We start from the raw sequence: 12,107 nt of genomic DNA, 5'->3' as shown, positions 1-12,107 counted from the left end.
AAGGCACCGTGGGTCTATCGCGGAGCCTGGGATGGGCTCTGTGATCGACTCGTGTTGCCTTTGCGATCTACTGGTCGATCACAATCGACCTTTTGGGCACCCCTCTCCTACAGGGAAGACAGAGAGAGCCTGTCTCAGCCACGGCAGCTCCTTCTGCCGACACTGCTAACATTTCTTCACTATAATAAACAAAAGCAGCCTCTCTAACAAATAAATCAAATAAATGTTTTCAAAGTGCGAGAGGAGAAGAGCTCAGAATTCTCAAGTGAACAAGAGTAAAGCTCCGTATAAGCTTCTGACAATGATGGATCTAAAAAAGCTCCTCGGTCTAACAAGTGTGCTCTCAGAACATTGTGCAAAACGTAAATTACACAGCCCCAGGGCTGTTCTCTGTCTTTAAAGCTCTCTCCAGAGCTATTGCACGGAATGTAGAGCTGAGATGGATTATGGGCTGACTCTAAACGGGAACGTTGGGGCAACAGACTGATCGTGGACAGAAGGAGCAAAGCCGAGCTTGAATCTGTTCCTGAATCAGCCACTGATGACTCATTGATCACATTAATGCAAACAATTCACTGCCCTTCACGTCCAATCATCTCTATATTATGCAAAATAAACAACACCGCTTGAATTAAGCTTCACAAGTTGCATTATTCATGGAAAGTTAACAACACCTCTAGAGGTTCTGGTAAGTTTTCCACAGAAGCAGCTTAGAAGCTGGAGATATTTTTAAAAAGAGCCCCTCTCCAACCCCTAGCCCGTTTTAAAAATAGTGGTGCCACCCCTACATTGGGGTATCCCTGGCATCTGGAGCGGAGAGGGCTACATGTTCAAAAATGGTACCACCAGGCCCCTCTGTGACACTTCCACTAGGGATCAGACTGCCAAATAAGAGGATTGTACTGTACAGTTCCTGCCTATTGACTTGTAGTCCATGACGTGCCACCACCGTCGTTCTCATCTTTGCGGTTTTCTCTACTAACTTTCCTCTCACCCTTTAGGTACGAGCAGTGTAGTAATGTGACAGCAGAGGTCTACCTACGCACCTACCTCTCTCCATGCATCAATGACTGCGGCAGCTACGGGCAGTGCAAACTCCTGAGGACAAACAACTACCTTTATGCAGCCTGCGAGTGTAAAGCCGGTAAGGAGAACGTGCCTAGCTAAACCGCTTCCCCACATCACAGAGAGCTACACACAGCATGAACATGAGCATGCCACCCAAACCATAGGGTGCACCTTAAGTCATAGTATTAACCGGTGACCCCTGACACCCGGCCACCAGTGTTCCCTCTAAGCGGGCGGGTGTTGTGAGCAAACTTTTTTCACCGTGAGCCAAAAATATCGGGCGCCAGCAAGTTATGAGCCAACTCGCCCGATTCTCCTCTCGCTGCCCTGCCATCTGCCGTACGCCTCTTCCGATCGTGCGCTGTGACGAGAAACGTGTGCGCTGCGATGTAATATTTTGTGCGCCAGCGCACGCCAGCGCAGCTTAGCGGGAACACTGGTTCAAATGGTTTTATTTATTTCCCCAAATTTATTTTTGTTATACGCATTGAAAATATTTGATATTGCGTTTAAATCAAAATCTCAATAAACTTGAAACGAGTGCCCGTGAGATTGTGGGAGGGTTAAATACTCAAAACTTAGAAGTTTTTGCTACGCCAGCTTTCTGGTATCTTTACATACAGTGGCGTACCTAGCATATGTAACATCCGGGGCCCATCATTTTTTGGCACCCCCCCCCATCTGTAAGAAAAACATGATTTTTAGTAACAAACCACACGTCACACATGAGTACCTAGGAAAAGGCAGCATCTTACATATTGCAGTGAGCAGTACATCAATACACCCATTGTAAAACTAAACAAGCCAGACCAGCACAGATCAATCCTACACCGTCAATCCTAACAGAAAACCATGTCTTTCGAACACACAGAACACAGAAAACACCTTCGCCTAGTAAGGAATATGTAATCACAAACTAACCCCTCCCTCTTTTACAAAACTGTAGTGTGGATTTTAGCTACGGAGGTAACAGCTCTGATGCTCATAAAATTCTGAGCATCAGAGCTGCTACCACCAAGGCTGGTGCTAAAAACGCTTCACAGTTTTGTAAAAGGGGGGATAAAATAAAAATACATAGACAAAGGTTAAATTGAACCAGCAAGAAGCTGGACTCTGCATACAATGCTTCACAGAAACAGTGACACATGTCTCCTAAAGCAATAAATAAATAGAAATTTTTTTCTACCTTTGTCTTCTGTGGTTTCTCCTTTCCTCATCTTCTTGTAACTCTCTTCCTTCCATCCACTGTCTGCCGTCTCTCTTCCCCTATATGGCATCTTCTCTCCTTCTATGCCCCTTCCAGAAACTGTATGCCTCCCCCTTCCCTCTCTCCTTTCACCCCATTGGTCTGGCATCTCTCTCCTCGCCTTCCCTCTCCCACACCTCTCCTCATAGTCTGGTATCTCCCCTTCCCTGATTCTCTGGCATCTCTCTCCTTTCCTTTTCTTCCATCTTTCGCTCCCCCTCCATGCTCTCACATCTCCCCCTTCCTTTTCCCTTAGACTGGCATACCTTCCTCCTATGCTCCAAGCCCTGGCATCTCCTTTAATTCCCTCCCTCATCTTCCTTCTCCCTCCAGCTGGGTACCGCAACACTCTTCCCTGCAGCTCTGCACTTCCCCACAATTGCCATGCTTCGGTTCCTCTTCTTCCTTCCTTCCTCCCCCCCCCCCCCCGCGGGACCCTGCGGCACCATCAACTCTTACTCCCTCTAATGTCGGCCCTGCAGCTCCAGACTTCCTCGCACCTTCTCCCCTCCCCCTTTGGATCGCTATTATTTTAAATGTTATAGCCGCGGAGCTGTATCCATCAGTGGAGATGTCTAACCTCGGCCTGCCCCGGAACTCTTACTGCAGCAGACGCCCGTCTAGGCAGGAACAGGAAGTCACTGTTGCAGTAAGAGTTCCGGGGCAGGCCGAGGTTAGACATCTCCACTGATGGATACAGCTCCGCGGCTATAACATTTAAAATAATAGCGATCCAAAGGGGGAGGGGAGAAGGTGCGAGGAAGTCTGGAGCTGCAGGGCCGACATTAGAGGGAGTAAGAGTTGATGGTGCCGCAGGGTGCCGCAGGGTCCCGCGGGGGGGAGGGGGGGGAGGAAGGAAGGAAGAAGAGGAACCGAAGCATGGCAATTGTGGGGAAGTGCAATCCCCCCAATGCGTCCCCTTACCTTACCGACGCGTGTGTGCGCTGTGAAGAGAAACTTTGCGCTGCGATGTAATATTTTGTGCGCGAGCGCAGGCCAACGCAGCTTAGCGGGAACACTGCCGGCCACCCTGACATGTGTATATGTGCAAGTGAATGCAATAAATTAATGTGTGACCCCGTGAATTCTGAGACATGTCTCTCCTCACATAGACTGTGCGGGGGTTTTAAAAAGTTTTGATAAATTCCTAAAAAGGGAAGTCTATAAGCCATTTTTGAGATGGATTGGGGAAATCCACTGCTTATTACTAGGATAAGCAGCATAAAATCTGTTTTACTACTTGGGATCTAGGTACTTAGGACCTGAGTTGGCCACTGTTGCAAACAGGATGCTGGGCTTGATGGACCTTCAGTCTGTCCCAGTATGGCAACTCTTATGTTCTTATGTGAGCCAATTCTAGGACAATGAAGCCATTGTGACATCACTGATGAGGTTGGCTGTTAGGCATTGGTGGAATGAGGCATTATGACATCACAATCTCAACTCTGGAATGTTGCTACTCTCTGGGTTGGCCATTGTTGGAAACAGGATACTGGGCTTGATGGACCTTCAGTCTGTCCTTGATTCTTTCTCCTATAGGCTGTGTGTATAAAAGGGTGTCTGGGCGGCTCTTGGTTCTGATCAGAGCGCTCTCCTCTCATATGAGTGTGTATGTCCTTTAGTTCCTTTAAAATTTTTATTTTCATTGAATAATCAAATAGAGTCCAAGTAAATACTAGGACAGAAAATAGCAAGAAAAAGGGAAAAAAAATCCTATTTCCACATATGAAATCAATAGAATAAAGCTGTTCAGTCCACAACCATGAGGGAGAGAATCCAGCACCTTTTCAAGCAAGCATCCTAAAGACTTGGATAGAATAATAATAAACCCCGCTGCAATTGAACAATGCAGGAGCCAACTTTTTCAAATGATTGGAGGTGCCCAACTTCCATGTCTGTAAAAAGAAAAGTAAAGTATTGCCGAGTCATGGGCAGAACTAGCCATGTTTAGATATAGTTTCCTTTAGAAAAATCAGGGATAATGAATATCACTATGGAAGTCAGTAAGACAATTGATGCAACAAAATAAACTGACTCCTATTAAAAACCTGATCAATTATGTGTATCAGGTGCTCAGAGATATGAAACTCCAAAGGGAAGGCTAAAAAACCACCCTGCATTAGGAATTCACCTTCCAGTCATTGCAACCTTCTATGTTGTTGATCACTCTCTGAGACTTGATGTCAAATTACGTAGTTCAAAAATGCTGGGAAAAACTCCTCTTCATATATCAAGATATAAGGTGCAAAAATCACTGAATTGGTAGCGTGGAATACTCTATTCACTAAACTCAAATATGATTTAAGGGGTTCTAACGTGGCCCCGTTTTCAATCCTGCCTCAGGAGACTCGATTGTAGATGTTGAAAGTGCTTGGTGCAGTAAATTGTAAAAACTCTATTTACTTCGTGATGTCAGTTGGAAACATTAGAGCTTGCATTTGACTGCACATCACGAAGTAAATAGAGTTTTTACAATTTACTGCACCAAGCACTTTCAACATCTACAATCGGGTCTCCTGAGGCAGGATTCGAAAGGGCCATGTTAGAACCCCTTAAATCATATTTGAGTTTAGTGAATAGAGTATTCCACGCTACCAATTCAGTAATTTTTGCACCTTATATCTTGATATATGAAGAGGAGTTTTTCCCAGCATTTTTGAACGACTATAAGCTATATGAACTACGTAATTTGAGATCAAGTCTCAGAGAGTGATCAACAACATAGAAGGTTGCAATGACTGGAAGGTGAATTCCTAATGCAGGGTGGTTTGTTAGCCTTCCCTTTGGAGTTTCATATCTCTGAGCACCTGATACACATAATTGATCAGGTTTTTAATAGGAGTCAGTTTATTTTGTTGCATGTTTAGATATAAAACACAGCAGATAATACAGGCATTGGAAGGACTTGTGGCTAAAAGAGCAGCTATGGAAGCACTGAATGCCCACCAGTCTCCTTCCTCCCCAATCTCATCTCATCACCACCGATTTATTCTACCCCACTTTCCTTCTCCTTCCTGCTCCCTCCCACCCACAGTCACATCCCTCCCAATCCTAATTCTCCCCTCCCAAGTGGTTTCTCCAGTCCTCCCTGCCTCTCTATTACAAAACTTCATCAGATCATGGCATCATTCCCTCTGCTCCTCCTGGCTATCGTTGGTGCGCCGATCCTCGGTAGAAGATAAGTACTTTTATCTTTTATCTTATTTACTCTTCTACTGCATTGTACAGAGCTATTTCAAAATATATAAATAAGTTTTTTTTTTATGCCAATGAAGTGCTGGTTGGTCTCACCTTGAGCCATTTTTGTGGCTGGTGAGTACTGTTTCTCTGAGGCTTTTTCCTCCTTTTTGAATTTGAATGAACTCATGCAATGCTTTAACTTTCTGGGTATTGGTTGTTGTGAAGCTCACATCCAGCATGCTGTTTTCTGGTGAAAGGGTTGATTGATAATATAAAAACATTTTTACATAATCCAAATCAGTCCATGACCAGCTAATCCTGCTTGTAAAAATCAGTGCCAAAATAGGTGGGACCCAACACAGTCCGTGTTTCGGCAAGCTTTCATCAGGGGTCCTTTATGAAAAACAAGACCAAAATGTTATAAATAATGAGGGAAAGAAATAATAAAAATGAAGGAAAGGAAGTGAAAAAATGAACAAAACCAGATTGGTATGATATATATGAAAAAATGCTAATGAAAAACCCATGAATTTGAGGTGTTGAACAGCGTGAGAGATGAGATGAGGGGAACTAAGAAATGTGAATAAAAGAGCGATAATAAATAGGGCTAATACCAGGTGAACCATATGGAAAATGAGTGAAAATGAGGATAACAGCCTGGAACATCAGTCATGGATACCATGGAACTTTTTGATGACATAATGCTTTTCCCAGCATGGCAAGGGCCTTCCAGATACCCTTCAGAGAAACAGTTTTAGGTCTTAATAACCAAGGAAATCTGCCGGGATCAAGACATCTTCAACTCCTTCACCTGTCGTCTTCAACGGATCAGGGGTGTTTCCTCTGACGAAGAGAACTCCAGGCCTCCAGCTCCAATCACTGGCAACCGCTGAATATACCAGACTTAGCAATGACCCCTCTTCAATCCACAGCTCTGGGCTCAAAGATGCTTCTAAATTGAGGGAGTCAAGAGACAAGCTTTCCTCCTCTGAATCTCCAATCAGAGCTTCTGCAACAGAATTTAATTGGAGCATGTAGGCATCCATCAACCTAACATATAATGAGGCCACTGGGACATCTGGCTCATCATCATCCTTTTCCCCATTCAAAATATTTCTGACAAAGTTTCAAAGACTGCTGACCCTGTGTCCTGATCCAGCTCTATCTTCACACAGGTTGTGCACATTGGGATGGGTGGGAGGGTGGGAATGTTTTTGATTCTGACCCAGGCTCCCTCCTTGCACAGGCTGTATGTCTAAGGGTGTGAAAGTTTTGTGGTTCTGATATGACTGTCATTGCTTACAGAATATTGTATGGATATGTGCTGGTATTGTATGGATGTGTGCTGGTGTGTCATTTCTGTGTCCATGTGAGTGTGTCTCCTCTGGATCTTATCTGGGCTCTCTCTCTTACTGGGTCTTTGTAGGGGTAGGTGTATAGGTATCTGCCTCCTCTGGTTCTGATCCAACTCTTTTCTTGCATGAGCTGTGTATATGGATATGTGCATGGGTTTCTGTATCTGTGTGTGAATCTCCTCAAGTTCTAATCCCAGCTCTGTCTCTTCACACAGGCTGGAACGGCTGGGGCTGCACTGATAACACTGAGGCCTTCTCCTATGGTTTTCAGCTGCTCTCCACTCTGCTGCTTTCCCTCAGTAACCTCATGTTCATGCCTCCTGTCGCCATAGCCATCCGTAGCCACTACCTCCTGGAGGCTTCTGTCTACATCTTCACCATGTTCTTCTCCACGGTGAGTACTGAGGCATAAACACAAAATAACATACCCAGGGTCAAAGAGAGAGTGACAGGCAGAGCTGGGATTAGTACTGAGGTACAAGGAGAGAAAGATATGCACTTGGGGGGGTCACACAGGGAATCGTGGAAAGAGAGGGATTAGCACTGAGGCCCAGGCATGTTTGATCATGCTTAAATCTAAGATGCTAAATATTGAACCCCTAGATTTTGATCTGCCACTCTTCTGAAGGGGCTAAATTTAGTGGTGTGGAGTGGTGGAATGGAATGGGCAGAGTTGAAGGACTTTCAAGAAGAGAGACACCACAAAGTCACTAATTAGCACTTTTACAGCAAACTGGAGAAAATATTTTGTCACTTGTATAATTGTGCTCTAGAATTTGTTTCCAGAAGATGTACTAAATGCAGTGAAAACAACCTGGCATAAAAAATTTTGGACAAGTTCCCAGAGGAAAAGTCAATAAACTGTTAATATAGACTTGGAAAAGCCACTGCTTATCCCCAGGGGTATTAGCTTGGAATCTATCTACCTTTTGGGATCCTGCCAAGTACTTGTGACCTGAGAGATCACTGTTGGAAACAGGATACTGGACTTAATGGACCTTTGCTTTGACCCAATATAGAAATATGTTTTATTTGCCCTGGCATCAATGCTAAGCAGCTAAAACTTCTCCAGCCTTAAGAATGTGCCCAACCAGTGGCATAGTAAAGGGGGGGGGGGAGAGAGAGTGGACCACCTCGGGCGCCGGCATTTCTTCTTCACTCACCCCCCTGCGTACATAACATAATAAAATTTATTATATACCGCAGCTACCTCGTGGTTCCGTGCTCACCAGTGTGAGCAGCATCTTCTATTTGCTGCTTGTGGCAACCTTGGCTCCTTTGTGACATCACTTCCTGGTCGTAGGACCAGGATGTGACATGAAAACAGTGCCGAGGCCGATACGAGCAGTAGGTGAAATATGCTGATCATGCCAGCGAACATTTATTTATTTAAGGTATTTATATACCGCCTAGCAAAGTTAAGGTCTATAAAATATGGAATGAAATGGGTAGAAATTAATTGCTTGTTTAGTCTTTCCAAAAATAGTAGGAATAGGGTCCATGCAATGAAGCTACTAAGTAATAAATTTAAAACAAGTCAGAAACTATGGGCTCCTTTTATCAAGCTACGTTAGCGGGGTTAGCACGTGCGACTTTTAATCACGCGCTAAGCCCCGCGCTGGCCAAAAAACTACCGCCTGCTCAAGGAAGGCGTTAGCAGCTAGCGCGGCTTGATAAAAGGAGCCCTATATGTCTTCACTCAACTTGTAATTAAATTCTGGAATTCGTTACCAGAGAAAGTGATAAAAGCAGTTAGCTTAGCAAGGTTTGTTTTGACAAGCTCCTAAAAGAAAAAGTTCACAAACCATTATGAAAAAACTGAAATATATATACGAGTGTTGATTCATAAGTCATGGCAACTATTTTTTTTTTCTCTTGAAAAGACACCACGGGGTCACAGGGAGCAGTGCAGGGTTTGAACCCACATCCTCAGGGTGCTGAGGCTTTAGCTCTAACCACTCTGCCACACTCTCCTCCCTACAGTGCCTTGGGACTGCGAACAAGTTACTTAACTTAACCCTCCATTGCCCCAGGTACATAAAAATCAAAAACCAACCCCCCCCTCCCCCTCCCACACCTTAGATTGTGATCCCAATAGGGTCAGGGAAAGTACCTGGAAATAATGTGTACAATCGATTGACCAGTACAGCAGTGCGTAGGTACCTCATAAGTTACAACCCTAGGACAAAGGCTAAACGTAAGAATATAAAAGTTGCCAAAGTAGGACAGACCGAAGGTCCATCAAGACCAGTATCCTGTTTCCAACAGTGGCCAACCCAGGTCCCAAGTACTAGACAGAAACCCAAAGAGTAGCAACATTCCAGAGCTGAGCTTGTGATGTCATTATGCCTCATTCCACCAATGCCTAAGAGCCAACCTCAGCAGTGATGTCACAATGGCTTCATTATCCTAGAGTTGGCTCACATAAGAACATAAGAATAGCCCTACTGGGTCCATCTAGCTCAGGATCCTGTTTCCAACAGTGGCCAACCCAGGTCCCAAGTACCAGACAGAAACCCAAAGAGTAGCAACATTCCAGAGCTGAGATTGTGATGTCATAAAGCCTCATTCCACCAATGCCTAAGAGCCAACTTCAGCGGTGATGTCACAATGGCTTGATTGTCCTAGACTTGGCTCACATAAGAACATAAGAATAGCCCTACTGGGTCCATCTAGCCCAGGATCCTGTTTCCAACAGTGGCCAACACAGGTCCCAAGTACCAGACAGAAACCCAAAGAGTAGCAACATTCCAGAGCTGAGATTGTGATGTCATAAAGCCTCATTCCGCCAATGCCTAAGAGCCAACCTCAGCGGTGATGTCACAATGGCTTGATTGTCCTAGACTTGGCTCACATAAGAACATAAGAAAAGCCCTACTGGGTCCATCTAGCCCAGGATCCTGTTTCCAACAGTGGCCAACCCAGGTCCCAAGTACCAGACAGAAACCCAAAGAGTAGCAACATTCCAGAGCTGAGATTGTGATGTCATAAAGCCTCATTCCACCAATGCCTAAGAGCCAACCTCAGCAGTGATGTCACAATGGCTTCATTGTCCTATACAGTACTCCCCCGATATTTGCGAGGGTTCCGTTCCAGGAACCCCCACGAATCTTGAAAAACTGCGAATATGGTTTTTCGTGTGGGAGACTGGAGAGGGCAGCGGGAGAGGCAGGAGAGAGCAGCTGGAGCGCCGGCAAGTGAAGGAAATCACTCGCCGTATGTTCGACCGCCTCTTCCTGCGCTAAAGTCGGGCCTTACCAATCAGGAGCTGCGTGTCCCAGGTCCCAAGTATCTCGCTAGATCCCAAGTAGCAAAACAGATTTTATGCTGCTTATCCAATACCAACCAACAGCATAGTTAGAATATACCTCAGAAGTTTGCATTTTTGGCTGAGTATTATCAAAATACCTGCCATCTCCTTGAGCAGTGTAAAATGATTTGAGCTTCACAAAATAAAGTCATGCCTTCTCAGTTCTTCAGCCCTTTCGTCCCTCAGGGGTCCCGTGGGCAGGTGGATAAGGACAGGGGAGAAAAATGTCTTCTGCCTCTGGGTCCTGCTTCACCTTGACTTGTCCCATCTGAATCACACTGTCCCAGTGGACCAGTTCCACAGGATTAAACAGGTGGCAGAGAAAGTTCAAAGGCAAGATGTTTGCATTATGGGGTTTGCCAGTCCTTGATTGATCAGCGAGTTAATCTGGTGGAACACTGCTAACCAGGGGACAATTCAGTTGTAGCGAGGGACTACTATGCCAGTGAGAAATGAGTCAGCAGCAAGTCTTTATTTATAAGCTCAGCACTGTAGGATGACTCCTGGCATGAAAACTCATGGAATGTAGGGTGATGATCTCTGGGGTTTCTTTCTGCAGTTCTACCACGCCTGTGATCAGCCTGGTATAGTGGTCTTTTGTATCATGGAGTATGATGTGCTGCAGTTCTGTGACTTCCTGGGCTCCCTCATGTCTGTCTGGGTGACCGTCATTGCTATGGCTAGACTCCAATCCATCATAAAACAGGTGAGGACATCACCCACTATCTCATCCTGTCTATCACTTACTCTTCTCATGACTATTCTCTCCATGACCAGACTCCAACCCTCTGTGATGCCTTCCCCTGATCCTAATTTCCATGACCAGGTGCCAAACTACCCCTTAGCCTCCTTCTGATCTGATCTGACTCCAGCCGACCTTCCCTATCACACCTCCTTCTCTTATATCTCTACTGGCTATTCATCTCCAAGGTAGCCTCCAATCCACCAATAAACAGAGGACACAACACACCCTGATGGCTTCTCTTCCTAATCCTATTCTTCATGACCTAACTCAAGCCATTTAAATGAGTGAGAGCTACACTACCTATCGCACCTCCTGCCCTCATACTTCTCCTAACCATTAACATAGAAACATAGAATGTGACAGCAGAAAAGGGCCGGCGGCCCAACAAGCCTGCCCACTCAAGAACCCTACCTCCTCGAGAATCCATTTTTTAAGCATTCCTCTGGAGCGACCCCACCAGATGTCCCTTGAAGTCGAGCGTGGTACTGGCCTCAACTACCTGACGTGGAAGACCATTCCATCGATCAATTGCCCTTTCGGTGAAGTATTTCCTGGTGTCCCCATGAAATCTTCACCCCCCTCTGAGTTTTAGCAGGTGCCCTCTTGTCGCCGTGGGACCCATAGGATAAAAGATTTCTTCCTCCACCTCAATGCGTCCCTTGACGTATTTGAATGTTTCTATCATGTCCCTCCTTTCTCTGCGCTCTTATAGAGAATATAAGTGCAGCCTGTTCTTCATATGGGAGATCCTTGAGTCCTGAAACCATCCTAGTGGCCATTCGCTGAATCGACTCCATTCTCTTCACATCCTTTTGATAATGTGGCCTCCAAAACTGAACACAGTACTCCAGGTGAGGTCTCACCATGGTTCTGTATAACGGCAGTATAACTTCAGGCTTTCGGCTGATAAAGCTTCTTCTAATGCATCCTAGCATTTGTCTAGCCTTTGCTGACGCTTTCTCCACCTGATTGGCAACTTTCATATCATCCCGGATGATTACTCCCAAGTCCCGTTCTGCTGCAGTTCTTGTTAGGTTTTCACCATTCAGGGTGTACGTTCTGCATGGATTACCTTTACCAAGGTGCATTACCGTACATTTTTTGGCATTAAAATTCAGTTGCCAAGTACTGGACCATTGTTCTAGTAAAATTAGGTCCCGTTCCATGGTGTCGGGCATGGTTGTGTCGTTAGGTGCTGCCGCG

The 12,107-nt window shown here is 45.3% G+C and overlaps 1 protein-coding gene across 1 annotated transcript in view; it reads left to right on the top strand.

Annotated features, from left to right (window-relative positions):
* TMEM8B (transmembrane protein 8B) overlaps window positions 1–12,107 on the top strand; it is a 34,025-nt gene that overhangs the window by 14,726 nt on the left and 7,192 nt on the right. The window contains exons 5-7 of the mRNA XM_033929251.1: window positions 1,002–1,144; window positions 7,065–7,243; window positions 10,719–10,865. Coding sequence (XP_033785142.1) covers window positions 1,002–1,144; window positions 7,065–7,243; window positions 10,719–10,865 — 469 coding nt within the window. The remainder of the gene's footprint in view (window positions 1–1,001; window positions 1,145–7,064; window positions 7,244–10,718; window positions 10,866–12,107) is intronic.

This window comes from Geotrypetes seraphini, chromosome 1, assembly GCF_902459505.1.
Source record: "Geotrypetes seraphini chromosome 1, aGeoSer1.1, whole genome shotgun sequence".
In the NCBI taxonomy this organism is placed as follows: Eukaryota; Metazoa; Chordata; class Amphibia; order Gymnophiona; family Dermophiidae; genus Geotrypetes; species Geotrypetes seraphini.
This window is presented reverse-complemented; position numbering and strand designations above follow the sequence as displayed.